Source organism: Mytilus trossulus, chromosome 13 (genome assembly GCF_036588685.1).
Source record: "Mytilus trossulus isolate FHL-02 chromosome 13, PNRI_Mtr1.1.1.hap1, whole genome shotgun sequence".
Classification (NCBI taxonomy): Eukaryota; Metazoa; Mollusca; class Bivalvia; order Mytilida; family Mytilidae; genus Mytilus; species Mytilus trossulus.
The window spans coordinates 35,902,792-35,920,364 of NC_086385.1; the positions used below are offsets into that span (position 1 = coordinate 35,902,792).

At 32.8% G+C, this 17,573-nt stretch overlaps 1 protein-coding gene across 2 annotated transcripts; it reads right to left on the bottom strand.

Annotated features, from left to right (window-relative positions):
* Positions 1-5,271: 5,271 nt before the first annotated feature.
* Positions 5,272-15,143, bottom strand: LOC134694703 (myosin-9-like). Of its 2 annotated transcripts, XM_063555745.1 has the most exons (9): positions 15,036-15,115; positions 14,296-14,604; positions 12,351-12,491; positions 11,898-12,019; positions 10,737-10,946; positions 8,024-8,887; positions 7,228-7,351; positions 6,271-6,377; positions 5,272-5,446 (listed from the first exon to the last, which is right to left on the bottom strand). In XM_063555745.1, the coding sequence occupies exons 3-9, from the start codon at positions 12,414-12,416 to the stop codon at positions 5,314-5,316; spliced, it is 1,626 nt and encodes a 541-aa protein (XP_063411815.1). In that variant the 5' UTR covers positions 12,417-12,491; positions 14,296-14,604; positions 15,036-15,115; the 3' UTR covers positions 5,272-5,313. The 2 variants fall into 2 exon arrangements, with proteins under 2 accessions (XP_063411815.1, XP_063411816.1); XM_063555746.1 differs by lacking the exon at positions 14,296-14,604 and having other exon boundaries at positions 15,036-15,143.
* Positions 15,144-17,573: the final 2,430 nt, after the last annotated feature.

Here is a 17,573-nt window from a genome sequence, read left to right on the forward strand (position 1 = left end):
TAACCACTGAACCATGAAAATGAGGTCAAGGTCAGATGACACCTGCCAGTTGGACATGTACACCTTACAGTCCTTCCATACACTGAATATACTAGACCTATTGCTTATAGTATCTGAGATATGGACTTGACCACGAAAACTTAACCTTGTTCACTGATCCATGAAATGAGGTCGAGGTCAAGTGAAAAATGTCTGACAGGCATGAGGACATTGCAAGGTACGCACATACCAAATATAGTTATCCAATTACTTATAATAAGAGAGAATTTAACATTACAAAAAATCTTAACTTTTTTTTCAAGTAGTCACTGAACCATGAAAATGAGGTCAAGGACGTTGGACATGTGACTGACGGAAAGTTCGTAACATGAGGCATCTATATACAAAGTATGAAGCATCCAGGTCTTCTACCTTCTAAAATATAAAGCTTTTAAGAAGTGAGCTAACACCGCCGCCGCCGCCGGATCACTATCCCTATGTCGAGCTTTCTGCAACAAAAGTTGCAGGCTCGACAAAAAGCAAGAATAACAAAGTCCAGAGGCTCCTGATTTGGGACAGGTGCAAACATGTTTTGGGGTTAAACTGAGTTCCCAACCCTTCCCCTATACCTCTAGCCAATAGAATAAAGAAACACACAGTAATACTCTGTTTAAAAGAAGTCTGAGTCTGATGTCAGAACAGGCAACAAAAGATTAAACTAAGCAAAATGACAATGATACATACAATAACAAAGGACTACAAGCAGTTACTGACAGGACAGCTCCAGACCACATTCAAACTGACTGAAAAAACTTTTCTTCATCATATGAAAATCAAGCACAATATCTCCAGTATGGCCTTTAGTATGATACCACCATGAATTATATGAGAAGAGCATGGTGTATGGGATGATTGTAAGGTGTACATGTCCAGCTGGCAGGTATCATGTGACCTTGACCTCATTTTCATGGTTCAGTGGTTATAGTTACGTTTTTGTCTTTTGGTCTGTTTTTCTCATACTGTATGCAATATAGGTCTACTATATTTTTTGTGTGGAATGATTTTAAGTTGAACATATTTTATAATGAACATGTCAGTACAGCATGTTTTATTTGACCTTAACCTCATTTTACGTTTCATTGCTCAATGACAATTTTTTTGTTTGTTTGTTTTCTTGTACTTTAAGCAAAAGGTCAACTATATTTAGTGTATGGAACCATTTGATTAGAATGACTGCAAGGTGTAAATGTCTGTTTGATCATGACCTCATTTTCATGATTCATAGGTCAATCTCAAGTTTTCCTGGTTAGTTCGTTGCTTAGATACTTATAACTGTGTACATGTCCGTCTGGCAGCGTACATATGACCTTGACCTCATTTTCATGGTTAATTGATCAAAGTTTCCCTTGTTAAGTTTGTTTCTTAGATACTATGTGCAATAAGTCAACTATATTTGAAGCATATTTGGACTCTATGGAATGATTGCTAGGTGTACATACGTACATTATACAGGCGGAAACTCAGTTGAAATAGAACAAAAGAATCAAAGCTCTTTGTTAGAGAAGGCGATAAATGCTTACTGTAATGTTTACTATAGTAACAAAACAAATAAAAGTTAAAAGAAACAAATAAAACGACAATTTTCTTCTCAATTACGAAGTGTTTTATTTTAAAAACACCATTTGCATAAGTTTTCAATTTATCTATTACATAATAATGCAGAACAATTTGATATCAAGTCGACGACATGGGTAAAGAGGGACGAAAGATACCAAAGTGACAGTCAAACTCATAAATCTAAAACAAACTGACAACACCATGGCTAAAAATGAAAAAGACAAACAGACAAACAATAGTACACATGACACAACATAGAAAACTAAAGAATAAACAACACGAACCCCACCAAAAACTAGGGGTAATCTCAGGTGCTCCGGAAGTGTAAGCAGATCCTGCACCACATGTGACACCCGTCGTGTTGCTTATGTAATAAAAAATCCGGTAAATAGTATAATTCAGTAGGTAACATTCATAAAAGGGAAGGGGATTGTAGTTACGACGTAAGGAACATATCCGATATCATTTGTGAAACGGTTATTCCATAACGGTCAACCAACTCGTGATGGCGTCCGTAAAATTTACGAAGGTATGATTTCAACTTCACCATTTGGAGCTATTGGTTTAATAGCTTCCTTGTGAGCAGCAACCCTCTATCAAGAAAATCATGATAGAAAATGCAAGTACGGGAATATCGTATCAATTGGGAGATATATACCCCGTATGCAGGTGCTGCTGGAATGTTGCTACTTAGAAATGTAAAGTTCACTATTAAGAAGCTGAAATCATCTCTTTTGTTGTAAAGTTTTGTTTTCAACCGACCCTCATTGTCAATTTCAAGATGTAAGTCAAGATATGAGGCCGACTTAACTGTATCTCTAGTTCGATGGGATAGATGCGTTCCACATAGTCACCAAATTTTGAATTATTTAGTGAAAGAACATCATCTATATAGCGGAAAGTAGAGTTAAAGGATATTGCTAACTTCTTATCTTTCTTCCTAAGAAGTTCCTGCATGACGTCAGCCTCATATTAATAAAGAAACAAGTCGGCAAGTAGAGGGGCACAGTTTGTTCCATTGGAATGCCGACAGTCTTTTGTAAAACACGTCCTCCGAACGTAACAAATATGTTGTCAATCAAGAAAATCAAGCATCTTGATAATATCAGGTTCAGAGAATATTTTTTTTGAATCAGAGTGATCCTTTACAAAGTAGGATTTATCCCTCACTGAGACAAGATACTTGTATCTATTTTGGCCATTCTTTTTTATGAAGCAAAGCAATACCAACTCTTTCAATTTGTCTTTTAGTTTGGAATATGGAATACTTGTGTAAAGAGTAGAAAAGTCAAATTGGATGTAGAAAAAGCATAACCTCCGATTGAAACAAAAAATTATCACGGACGGAGAACAAATCAATCTATTAGTTCAGTAATTTTCGTGTCTGCCCTTCCATTATGTGACTCCAGAAAAAAAAATGGGTAACAATTGTATCGAAAAGAGAAAATCGAGTGCACCTTTTTATGTGAGGGCGTGTTTGAGGTGTATATTTTGTCTTAAAAACGTACAAAAGAAGAATATTTGATATATCATCTCGCTTCAGATTCTATCATTTTTATCAAAGCTACAGGTTGACTTTATAACATAAAAACATCACAGTACGAAAAGATGAAATATATGGGTCAAGTGAAATATCTATCTAATGAATCACGAAAACAGAGAAGGTGTGTTCGAATAGCTATTTTTTTTTACTAAAAGTACTTCACTTGGATGATGAAAATGCATATCTTCGAAAAAAATATATTGTTGTGTGTGTGATAACTAGGGTTTATAATCTTCAACCACTGAACATTTTTAGTCTGCCCTTCCACGAAATATATAATTAGAATTTTGTTAAATGTTTAAGAATTTTCGAAAATTCCACCTGACAACCGATCAGACAATAGTTTTAAGTTGAATCAATGCAGACAAGATCATTAACTGATGCCCATTAGTTAGTAGATACATTTGTCTTTTAAAATACAACTGACATATAGGGATCGTAAATTAATAGTGCTATGTGGATAAATTTATCGGTTTTCAAGAGCAAAATTGGCAGCGCGTCATCCCTACAATGGCTAGCATTTCTACGATTGTGAAAATGAACTGGCGTAATGGGGAGATAATTTTGACGAAGTAGAATCCTGACTATATTGAAAATAGGCACTTGATTTTTATGCACTTGCCACGGCGGAGAGGGCAATTAGTGGTACCTTGTCTGAACCTACGGTCTGTAATATTGTCTTACGTATTGAATCATGGACCCCAGGGGCGGATCCAGCCATTTAAAAAGGGGGGGGGGGGGTTTCCAACTATATGTCCCCCATTCAAATGCATTGATCGACCAAAAAAAATGGTGGGTTCCAACCCCCGGACCTCCCCCCTGGATCCGCCAATGGACCCCCTTTTTTGCATTTTAATCTCTAGAACCTGAACCATGGTCAGTTTTTAATGTCTTGAAAGTTTGCCTTTATAAATAGACTTAAGTAACACAGTCAGTCGTAAAAAAAGTTTTATTTCTATTTTTAAGTTTGTATTTTAACAAAATTGTGCATTAAACCCTTTGACTATCAATTCAGCCGACAAAAATAAACAGAATTATGCTTTCCTTTGAAAAATCCAGGATCCGCTCCTAAAGGTAAGATTACCTTTGAACTGTGCAGTATATCTGATGTAGTTGATGCACAACTTCAACTAAAAAACATTTAAACCAAAACTTTCGAGATTTTGCCTATGTCATTGTTAATGGAGAACACTTAACACCATATAGAAGTTCTTGTCGCTGTTGTCTCACTTTAAAATTTGGGGAAATTACAAATTAAAATTTTCTAATTATAAAACTGACAGGGGTAGGGTAATGATTGTCAATGAGACTGACAGCTATACAACAGAGTCCACTAAATAGGTTTTCTACATTGGCTAAGAGGTATAGGGGGAGGGTTGAGATCTCATAAACATGTTTAACTCCGTCGCAATTTTGCGCCTGTCCGAAGTCAGGAGCCTCTGGACTTTGTTAGTCTTGTATGATTTTTAATCTTAGTTTCTTGTGTATAATTCGGAATTTAGTATGACGTCCATTATCACTGAACTAGTATGCATATTTTTTTAAGGGGCCAGCTGAAGGACGACTCCGGGTGCGGGAGTTTCTCGCTACATTGAAGACCCATTGGTGGCCTTTGTCTGTTGTCTGCTCTAATCTATGGTCGGGTTGTTGTCGCTTTGACACATTCCCCATTTCCTTTCCAAATTTTATTAAGCAACGTTCACCGTATGGCCTTCAGAAATGAGCGGAAAATCAGCTACAAAAGCCCTGACAGGACAAAATATGAAACAATTCAAACGAGAAAATAAGCGGCTTGGTTAATGAAAACATATAGTTAATACAAAAACAAAAGTAAAATACGACAGATAACCACCGAATCGCAAGCTTAGGACTTTAGAAATGTGAATTAAGAATGTTGCAGGGTAAAAAAATAAATATTAGCACTCAAAATGATCAACATGGAAAACGTGGTGTAACAACACAATTCAACATACGAATAATTTGTGCAAATCTGTCAGTGTGCATGGCTTTAAAACACATTAAACTTGAACGATATTTATTGTTGGTCAATTCATAAACGATAAAAAAAAATGATATGAACATGATAAAAGAGCTTTTAAATAAAATGAAAAATTCGACTGAGACCTTTTTTTTTTAATTTATAAGAGAGCTAGATAATCAATAATAAACAGATGCTAACTACATCTTTTATATAAGGTATTTTTTGCACTCTGTAAGATTTTAAATGCATCTTCACTTCCAGGGGCTGCGTTTTTATCAGGATGTACCAATATAGATAGTTTTTTGTAAGCTGTATTCACATCTGACCTGAAAATGAAAATAAAATAGACAAAAGTGGAGCAAGAAGTATTTTTTGACGATATTTAACTTGAGTGACAATCATTAAAAAAAACGTATTGTCTAGATCCTTATGTTTGAAATCCTTCTGTGCATGACATTATAATTGCGTGACGGAATATAAATGTTGTCGAAGGCCGTACGATTACTTGTAAATGGTATTTTTTGTGTCATGTTGGTCTCTTATAAAGAGTTGTCTGTTGATTTCTGTGTCATTTGGTCTCTTGTGAAGTGTTGTCTCGTTGACAATCATACAATATCTTTTTATTTTCATATTTACTCTTTCTGTTGCGTTTTCATCTTACACGTACTCATTGTTCTCTATTCTTAACCCGTCAAGACTCGAATGTAAATCAAATGTCAAACGAAAACATTATATGAATAAAATTTATCATGAATTGTTATAAAATGTAATTGATCACCCTTTTTTCTTTCACGTAATATATCATCATTCCTGATTTATTTGACGATCTGAAAATCAAAATGGCCATTATCATTATCACTGAACTAGTATATATTTGTTTAGGGGCCAGCTGAAGGACGCCTCCGGGTGCGGGAATTTCTAGCTGTATTGAAGACCTGTTGGTGACCTTCTGCTGTTGTCTGTTCTATGGTCGGGTTGTTGTCTCTTTGACACATTCCCCATTTCCATTCTCAATTTTATTATAGAAGTAACTTCATGAGCACTCCAGTGGGAAAATAATATCATACACAGCTAGCTGCAAACATTTTAAATAATGATATATGCTTTTTTTTTATCATGGTTTTATATTATGAATTCTTAAAATATATACTTTGTTGCATCTCGACTAATTCCAAGTCTTTCATAATCAGTTTTTGCTGATGCGAGTTTATATATGGCATCTACGTGACGCTTGGAGTAAAAATCACTATGCTGTGTCTGGAATTGAAAAAAATACATGAATTTAAAATCAATAATAAGACGATTAGCCAACACAAAAATTCCCCGTTTGTTTTCTATTATAGACAATAATTTATTACTGAAAATAATGCATTAATAAGAACTGCAATTCTTAATTGTGTAAAACTCTACAAGAAGCAGTATGTTTGTCAAAACGAATTATTCGTTTTCAGAAACTACTTTTATATATATTGATAAAAAAAAAAACTATTCTTAAGTCAATTAATTCCATACGATACTTTATCCGTTTTCAACCTAGACATATAGAGCTTTTGTACGATAAAATATGTAACTTCTGTTTTTTGTAAGGAAGGGGTTGCAATGACGGTTATTTTCTATGAAAAAAGTGTAAAAATAACATTTCAATTTGAGCACAGCGAACTTATTTGAAGAGTGGTCCATCGTTCGGGGATTGTGCCTTTAACTTACCTGTTCTGTAACCAAAAAATGTCAAGGTCTATAGTGAATCCCTATGGCCATCATATGTTCATGACAAAGACGACGGTCAAAGTACACTATGTGGATTGTTAAAAACTTTGAATACATTGGACTAATACTTGCATTTCAACACAATTTGTGCATGATTACAGGGGTCGTTAATACGTGATTTAGACAGTGACGTGCCAAAAGGAATTTAGAATGTATCTAAAAGTAATATCACAATTTGAACTATGTTAAAGTGAAAGTATTTGTCCTGATTTAAAACAAAAAATCCGGACCAATTTTATATTCTCGTGAATCCATACTCCTACAGGGCTTTAATCATACTCATTAGAGGAGAAACAACGTTCCAAGTATTTTTGGTGACCTTGAACTTTCTGTCATTCACCTTCTCGATATCTTTGATTGTTTGTTGTAGCTCGTTTGACTTTGTCGTCCACGAGATTTTCTCACTTTTCATTCTTTGCAGTTCCTTTTGTGTTGTCGCAACGGTGTTTTGCAAACCTTGGAGTCTGAAATTAAACTGGAATAAATTATTTTACTTCTACTCTATCTTTTCTATTGTTAAAATGATTGTTTATGTTAGGATCGGGAAAGGACTGAGATAAGATTGCTCTCACTAAACACACCAATTATATCTTTTTCTGGTCTTCTTAGAAATTCTTCCTAGTTGTTTTTTTAAAAATAGTTTCATGAAAAAGATGGAATTTAAAAGGAGATACACTATGTGACAGCATTCTATTAGGGTAAACTTGCAATAAGTTGAAGGTGGGGGTTATGGTTTTTTTCTAAAACAATATTCTGATTCCAATTTTTCCCAATTTGATGGAAAAAAATATTGTGGTCAAGCAGATTAAAAAAAAGTATTCTGAATCCAGATTTACCCCATACCTTAAGTGTTTAATCATGAAAGAAATAATTTGCTTGACAGTGTCAAAAAACTCAAAACAATTGTTCACTAAAACAATTTCTGATTCAATAAAAATACAAGAGGCTGTCAGAGAGACAGCACTCCTGATTTTCCTGCAGAGGTGCAACTTGAACAGTTGAGCAAGTATGGACACACCATTTAAGCTTACAACAGCTTTGAACATATTTGAAGAAAAAACATTTACTAAATCCTTGAAAATTAGTACCCACTGAATTAAACAGCATCCACATATTTTCTTATCATCTTTACATACTTATTTGCTAAATTTTCTTTATTCTTCAAAAGCAACTCTTTGTAATTGTTATTTTCCATTTCCATTGTGTTAATTTTCTTCTTGGATGACTCTTTATACTCTTCATATGTTTCACGTTCTTTTTTCATTTCTGTCCTGGCTGTCTGTAATTGAGTTTCCATTGTGTCAATTTTTTTCCTTGATGTCTTTTTATACTCTTCATTTTCGGCATGTTCTTTCTGAAATTCTAACCTAGCTGTTTGTAATTGAGATTCCAATGTGTTTATTTTTTCCTTGGATGACTTTTCATACTCGGCATATGTTTCGCGTTCTTTCCGCATTTCTATCCATATTGTTTGTAACTGAGTTTCCATCGTGTCAATTTTTTTCCTAGATGACTTTTTATACGTTTGATATTGTTCATGTTCTTTCTGAAATTCTATTCCAACTGTTTGTAACTGAGTTTCCATTGTGTGAATTGTTCTCTTGGATGAGTTTTCATACTCAGCATATATTTCACGTTGTTTCTGAAATTCTATACTAGCTGTTTGCAACTTAGTTGTCATAGTGTCAAATCTTTTCTTTGAGGACATTTTATTCTCTTCATATTCTTCACGTTCTTTCTGAAAATTAATCCAAGCTATTTGTAACTCAGTTTTTATTGCGTCATATCTTTTATTTGATGTATTTTTATACTGCTCAAATTCTTCTTGATTTTGCTGAATTTCTTTCGTAGCTGTTTGTAACTGAGTTTCTAATGAATATCCTTCCGTCATGGCTGTCCTTAAATGTTCTGTTAGACTTATACATCTATCCTTATACATTTGACTATCTACCTCGTGTTGAGCCAGAGCTGTTTTGACGGTTTCAATCTCTTCATTACTCCTAACGAATGTAAATTATATTGTATGTTAAGTTTTTCCTTTGGAATACAGTATTCATTTCTTGGAAATTTACTATTACATTGGCGTTAATAAATAACATGATTTCTGAGAATATAAATACGATTTTTTCAAAAGTGAAATAAATTTTGATAATTTCACGTGTACTGTGAAATAAATCTGACTAGATCATTGGACGTCGTACAACAATCGGTGTTGTCGAGAAATAATCAATGGCTTAACATCATAGGGAAATTGAAAATGGATGGATAAAAAAGAATAACTAATTTTATAATTCAAATATTGAGAAAATATGACCAAATCAATTAATGTGGTCACTTGTCATGTATTTTTCTGAATTAAAGTCGTGGATTAGTTATTCTTTAACTATTGAATAAGTTATGTTGTCATTAGGTAAAGGTTATTTCAAACAATTGATATTAAACTTAAACAATAAATGTACAATTTTACAACAAACAAATAGACAAATATTTCATTTGCCAATCATGGCGCCCAAAATGAGCAGAATAATTACAATATAATTTTCAAACATAATGTAAACTAAATTAAAAATAGGTTAAACAAAGTACATTATATGATTGATTTTGATTTAATTGATTAATATAAAATATCAAAGCAAATGAAGTAAGCAATTTGTAATAGAAAAAATATATAATATAATACATGTGAAATATGACCCATTGTCTGTTACTCTGGTCCCTTTATTTGACAGAACATCTCATAGTATTCATTATCATTGGCCGGATACCCAACTTTCGTTAGTGGGCACGAAATTTAATGTTCAACGAATTTTTTTTAGGTTTGCATGACTTTTTTGTATACTTCACCAAAAACAATGAAATTGAATATCTATGAACACAGTAATTTTTTTCTTAATCCACGAAAATTGGTACCCACGAAAATAAATGAATCCACAGTATATCATATTGAAAAGAGGGACGAAAGATACCAAAGGGACAGTCAAACTTATAAATCGAAAACAAACTGACAACGCCATGGCTAAAAATGAAAAAGACAAAAAGACAAACAATATTACACATGACCCAACATAGAAAACTAAAGAAAAACAACACAAACCCCACCAAAAACTAGGGGTGATCGGAAGGGTAAGCAGATCCTGCTCCACATGTGTCACCCGTCGTGTTGCTTATGTGATAACAAATCCGGTAAATAGTCTAATTCGGTAGGTCCCATTCATGAAAGGAACATATCCGATATCATTTTTGAAACGGTTATTCCATAACGGTCAACCAACTCGTGATTGCGTCCGCAAAATTTACGAAGGGATGATTTCAACTTCACTATTTGGAACTCTTTTGATTTAAAGTATTTCTACATGATATACTCAAGTTATGTGAAGTATTTCAAATTAATGACAGAGGAGACTAAAGCTTGACATTGTAGGTCTCTGGAGTGATTGTCAGATAACCAGTTAACATTAGAGTTCTCCATTTTTTTTTTACCAAAGTACATTTTGGGTTTGTATCTAACATCAGCAACATGACAGGTGCCACATGTGGAGCAGGATCTGCTTAACTTTCTTGAGCACCGGAAATCACAAAAAGGTTTTGGTATGGTTCGTGTTGATCAATCTTCATTTTTCTGTCTTGTGTTTTTTTTTTATTATTGTTTGACTGTGTGGTTTTTTTTTCTTCATTTTTATCCATAGTGTTGTCTATTTATTTACGACTTATGCGTTTGAATGTCCTTTTGTATTTTTTACTCTCTTTCAAGATATCTCGATACGATCACTATCCAAGAACCTCTAAGTTTTTTTCAGTTGTGATCGAGTATATTAATTGGTCTCGATGAACAGCATTGTGTGTCCTTACCTTGTGATTAATTTTTCCATTTCTGTTTCAATTTCTTCACACTTTCGTTCACTAAGGTGATTTTCCTCACGCAATTTGTTTTCAGATTCAAGTTGCTTAAGTTCTAGCTGTGCCAACATCTCGTCTTGTTCTGCGAGATTTGATTTCAAACACTCATTTTCTCTATGTATCTTGTCAATCAAAATGTTTAATTGTTGTGTTGCATTATACCTGTTAAAGTTAAGTATGGAATAGTAAATCAACATATAACAACAATTATATATACAGCGAAACCTGACTTAACCAAATCCTCTATAAACCGAAAACATGTATAAACCAAACATGTGCGTAGGCACCGTCGTATCAAATTAAGTACTTTGCGAACCTGATAAAACCGAATATCGGCCAAAACCGAACACAGTACCGAACAGTTTCGGTTTAAAGAGGTTTAACTGTATTAGTATATCACAATCTACAACCCAGAAAAGAGAAATTCACAATTCAATTAGTAATTTTGTTACTCATGGAATTATGTACTGAAATTTCGTCTATTTATGTGTTGGTCAAAGTAGATCTTCTTGTTTTTTGTTATGATACTTCCTACATTTGTCTTTAAAACAATATTTATTTCCGGAGGAAAGAACGGAAAATAACCCAATTCAGAGACCGTTATCTACCCGTGACTTATACGCTTTCACCTATTAACCATGCGCAGTCAACGTACTGTACTGCCTGCGAAATTTTAAAACTCCTTGTTTCAACAGTTGCCCAGTTGTACCGCGGGTATCTACTTGTGTATGTAATACTAACAGACCCTTCAAAAAAATGCATTGTAAATGTAAAAGAAGATCTTGCACATGTCTTACAGTAGCAAGAAATTGTCATTACAATAAGAACTTAAGGGACTGACATAATTATAAACTATAAGGTAATGTTGTCACAGAATATTAGTTCCTTCATTATATAAGTTCCAAAAGGAATAAATATTCTGGAACACTATTTCCACAGGAATATATATATATCAGTATATGTTCCTAACGAAATAAAAAGTATAGAATATTTGTTTCAAAAGGAATAGGTATTATGACATTGTATATAATAAAGTTTCTAGTGGAACTTTTGTGAGGTGGAACAACTATACGTCGGTAATGTAATTGTATTATGCAAATTAAGCAACATTACCTTTCCCGACTTGATATGACCCAGCAGGAGCATGCTATAATAATTCCTACAGGAATCTTCACAGAGCTCTCAAACAAAAACTCTCCAATATGTGCTAAGATGAAAAAAGTTACAACGCCACACTGAAAATAAAAACGGTAAATGAAATTCAGAGGTGAATAAAGAGGGGTTTTCAGGGGGTCCCTTTTCTGCCGGGGAAAACAATTGTATTTATTATTTTTCCTGGAGACCGTTTAAAATTTAGCGACAGCACTTTCCAAAGCATACCCTGTTCTAACCAAAATATATTGTGAAACATACCCTGTTCTAAACAAATGAATTGAAAAAAACATACCCTGTTCTATGAGGAACTTTCTATCCAAAGAAATAGTATCCTGTTTTGCGGCACACTCATACCGCAAAATATACAAGAAAATAGTACATATTCTAAACAAATAGTATAATAGTACTTACTGTTAAAACTAGACCATCTTTCCTTGAAAACTTTGATAACATCATATCATTTTGTGTAGCAGGCATTCCTCTCTTAACATATTATCATAAACCATTACATGTTCCTTCTGCCTACCAGTCCAGTAACGTAAAGTCCTATCTCTACAAAAAACAAGATGGCACACGCTAAAATGTCTTGCCTTATTTTCTAACCATTGATTTTGTGTTGATAATATAACCGGAAGAAGAGTGACGTTTGATATCTAGTGGACGACTGCCTAGGCAACAGTTTTCAAAACATTCATTGTATTCAAAGTTAACTAAAGGTATTAAAACATTATATATTGAAGGTTCTCATAAAATATAAATATAACTGTCCAATCTTATGCAATAATAATCGGATTATTGCATGTCCTCCGTCTAAACCAAGTTAAATAGCGATAATTGCTACTTTAGTAGGTGAGTGTAAGATACGTGTATTATCTTTCGCACTTTTTACAGCCATTGGATTAAATTATAAAATAGTAAATCTGTAATCTGTTTGGGTATTTGAAATAGAGAAACATGATATTTAAGAATAATTAAAGAAATATTTGTTGAAACAAGAAATATTTAACTTAAAACTAAATTGAGAAATATTCAATTTAAAACAAGAGTTCATATAAATATTCAAATTTGGCAATGATTAATAAACATCGAAAAACCCATCGTTACTATCAGAATTCTCATATGTACCTTTTCTGATATATAGTCTGTCTGAAAGTTTGAAACGAACTATAATATAACAATGGCCATAATCCTGACTTGATACAGATCATTTTAAGAAAAAAAACTGGTATTGTGGCTAGCCAAACCTCCCGCTTTTATGGCAATGCTTAATATAAAATTACAATGACAACATTTAATTACAGGTTTCAATACACAGAAATATATGTATGGTAACGTCAGCGTACAAATATAAGACTAGAGTATGGCAATAGACATATCGAATATTAATCATCAACTACTTATCAAGACCGAACTCAACTACAATAATAATGCTAGTTATCTATCCTAACTCTGAAAAAACATAACTCATTAAGTCCTGAAAGATTAAACTAACAGCCAAGTGCTAAAGTGGGTAATAGTGTCATGGTTTAAGGATGAGGATATTTAATGTGGTTTAAGTGATAAAGTGTTACAAGGCATTCAGTCCCACTACCAACTACTGATCGCGATATATCTAAACTTTTAATATACACCTATTGAAGTTTGGGATTGAACAAATGCATGTCCTATTTATATTTCAATTCACAATTTGAGTTATATCAATATGACATACAACTATGAAACAATATATAAATATTCAACATAAACACAATGTACACAAAGTATCAAAACACAAAAATCAATATAAATGCACATTGACAACACACAAATACAAATACAATACATCAATACACAATAACAATACAAATATAGTAAAACACTTTATCACATATAACACAAATAAAGTGCAAGTGCCTACTATAAGGTATGGGGTACTAGTTTGTTGTGTGTATGTACGGAAGTATGCACAAGTAAACTAGTAACTGTAACTGTGTATGTAATAGCTACATTTGTACAAATGTACAATCAATCAATAATGCATGTATTCATTTTTGACTATATCAAGTTTACTTTCAACTTGATATGTTAAGTGTGTAAAAATATTTTAAATGTTCACCCTAAGCATGCTAAGTGTATGTGTGTATGTACAAAGTAGGTTTCAGCTGTACAAAAGTTCAACTACAAACACATCATATATCAATGTTTATATACAATTATCACTACTGCACACTAACTGTATGTAACAATTATATCAATTAACCAAAATCGTAAAATTTCAAACGAAAAAATCATTTTTTTTTATATTAAAGTTATATTAAAGTGTATAGAACAAACAACAAACAAACACACAGTGAACAATGACAGTGATCATAGTTACCATAAAACTGCAAAATATTTTCACTGAAAACCCTCGTGAAAACCATGTGTTGTTGATAAATTATTTTTGGACTTCCGGATTTAACAAAAAGTTTAATATACGTATGTCGACAAGTGACGTACAACTTCTTGTGACTAATGTCTTTTACGTAATAACGGAGTTTCCGCCACAGGTAATGGAAATCGTTGATAGTTGATAACATTGATGAAATCTACGTTTGGCGCAAAATGTAGTCGTGTTTCCCTTGAATTTAAATAAAACACAAACACGTTGTATAAGTGATGTAAATATTATAATTGAAAAATGACCCTGAAATAATAACAAATATAATTCTTACACAATTCACATGATTCAGTCAGTAATAATTAGCAATTACTATCGATATATCTTTATGTATACAAATAAACTGTAGATTTTCTTTTCTTTTTAAAATCATAGTTTTACATGCCTCATAAAACAATATTACAACATTTCGAATGCTGTATAAATGAGTACATAATATATTCCTCTGTATTTCGTGCATTGTTAATATGCAACGACAGACTAAGTTCACAACTAAATACATAGCTACGCTTGAAGTATCATACCAGAAATAGCTAGTTTAAAATAATAATAACGCGCAATCGTAATTGCAAACAAGATATTACGTTTTGCAGCAGTTACACAAATCAGATAATATATGTAAGAAAATCAACATAAAAGTAACATGAACAGTCAAAATTGTGTACATGTAAACATACCTCATATGTAGTGCAAAGGTCTTTGATTGACCAACTCTTCGGGTTGAATCAGTTTACATTCTTTATCAATATATATAATACCTAAGACAAAATATTTAAATCATAGAAACTTTATCCATACTGCTAGATTAGATATCTCTCTTTAAATCTTATTAATCAAATATTAATTTTACTTGTATTAACTTTATAGAAGTATAAAATCTTTTAATGCTCACGCATAAATCTTACAAATAGAACTATATTATCAAGTTTATATTTATTACTTCGTGTGTTAAGATTAGTTTACACACAAGTTTGCAATTTAATCAAGCACACACACTCTTCATAATACGGTCACATATTCATTCAAGCAAACGCTTATTTATTACTCACTTTTGGACATTTAAACTGAAATATTATTGTAATGAATATACTAGTAATAAACTGACTTTATATAAGAATGTGATAGTCCTGGACGATTTCAATTCCATGGGATCCAAAGAAGAGCAGCAAGATTTTGCACGGAGATTATAAATCAAGAGAAGAAGGATCGGTCACCAAAATGCTCACAGTACTGGAGCTTGGAAACATACAGCCAAGAAGAACAAGTCAAAGACTGATATTTCTGTACAAAGTGGTTGAGGGTTTTGTCGCAGCTATCAAATTTACGTTTGTTTGGTAAAAGGCAAAACCTGAAGAATAATTAAGCTGACACGCTTTGTAGACTTTGCAAGCAAACATATAGTTAATAACTCAGAGAAAAACAACTAAAAGGCAATATAAACAACAAACTGTAAAACTGAGCAATTTAAGAACTCATTCTTCGTCCACACTGTGATTCACTAGAACCAACTGGAAGAAGACATAAGTGTGCGCCAAGTCAGTTGAGTGCTCCAAAACAGATCTCCAAAACAATCAATATGCACTCTCTCTCACGTCGAGTAAAAGCCAGTATTGGTACCTTTGACGTAACGATATAGATACAGATACAATACTAAAGATCTGACAACTTCCTAATAAGGTAAAGAAAATGGCTACCACTTCATATAAAAAACTTTCGCCAACCGCCCAAAACAAATCTTAATTCGGTCTAGGATTTTCAGTTTTCCTATCGAAGGTCGGGGGTTTTCTCCGGGCACTCCGGCTTCCTCCACCCATAAAAACTGGCCGCCACGAAATAGTCTAAATGCGGTGCTTTAAAGTGGCGTTAAACACCAAAAATCAAGTAATCAAAACAAAACAAAATTAAAAACAAAAAGAATCCCACCTCAATCATACTGACTATATATATAATAGAAAAGATATAATCAATAAGTAATGTTCTACCTGAATGAACTTGCAGACTATATATATATACAAATTATAATAACCGTAAATAGAATATATCCCGTATATATTTTAAAAACATAACATCTTAATTAACATAAAACATAAAAAATATGGCTCTACTATACATGTACATCATAAAATATTTCAATAGTATACACCAAATAAAGTTGAAGTTCCAGTGTTCTCCCCAGGATATTCGGATAGCACCAGCATTGAACTATTAAATGAGGAGCTATCCCCCTTTATTATATTTCAATTATTGTGTGAAATGATTATGTCCCAGGTGGAATCAATTTTACTGGGTTTTATCCACCATTTTATGTAGTTGTTTTCCTAAGGTTCATCATGACAAATGGGTAGACAAATCTGTTGTTAGGACTCAAAACTTCTCTGAATACAGACTAACCTGTGCTAGTTTGAAAAGATTTAAGCCCTGGTGTCCACAAGATATATATAATAGGTTAAATACATTTTTTTTTTTATTTTGTTGCAAATTTTTTTTATCAACTAATTAAGAAGGGATACATCTTTAAGATGTTCCCTCTGAGGTAAAAACTGTATTGTATTGTATTGATTGTCCTTAATTGGCATGGAAAATAGACAAAAAAAACTTATATACTCAACTATAGGTGAGTTAAAGGGTGCAACTGAGTGGATAGTATCAAAAGCAATTCAGGAGTTTGTTTATTTTTACACTTTGTTCAGGAACGAACAAAACATGCTCATCAAAGTCCTTTTATCTTTTCGAATCACAAATTGCATTTGACTTTTATAGTAAAGTACAGTATTTTTTATTATAGTGACAAGGGACTTTCTATTCTTTAGTAAAGAAAGTCCCTCTAGTGACATGTGTAATAACAGACCAATAAACTGGTCTATAAGTCACTTTCAAATCATAAAACGTATATATCAAGTGGATGCTAATAGTTATCAAAGGTACCAGGATTAAGCTAAGCCTTAAAACTTTTCCTACTACACATGCTTGTGTAGGTATTTCATTCCACCGTGTTTTTCACTAGAGAGTATTGGATGTAAATAATCAATCGGCAATCCGGGCAAATCCGCTATGAAGGAACGGAATCGGCCGAGTTGGGACGGATGGCAAATAGTGTGAAAGCGTTGATCTTTATAATGTTGTTCAATTTGAATTTGTTTATATTAGACTGGTTTATTGTTTACATAAATTAATAGGTTAAAAACTTAGAATGATAATTCAAGGAACCTACAGTT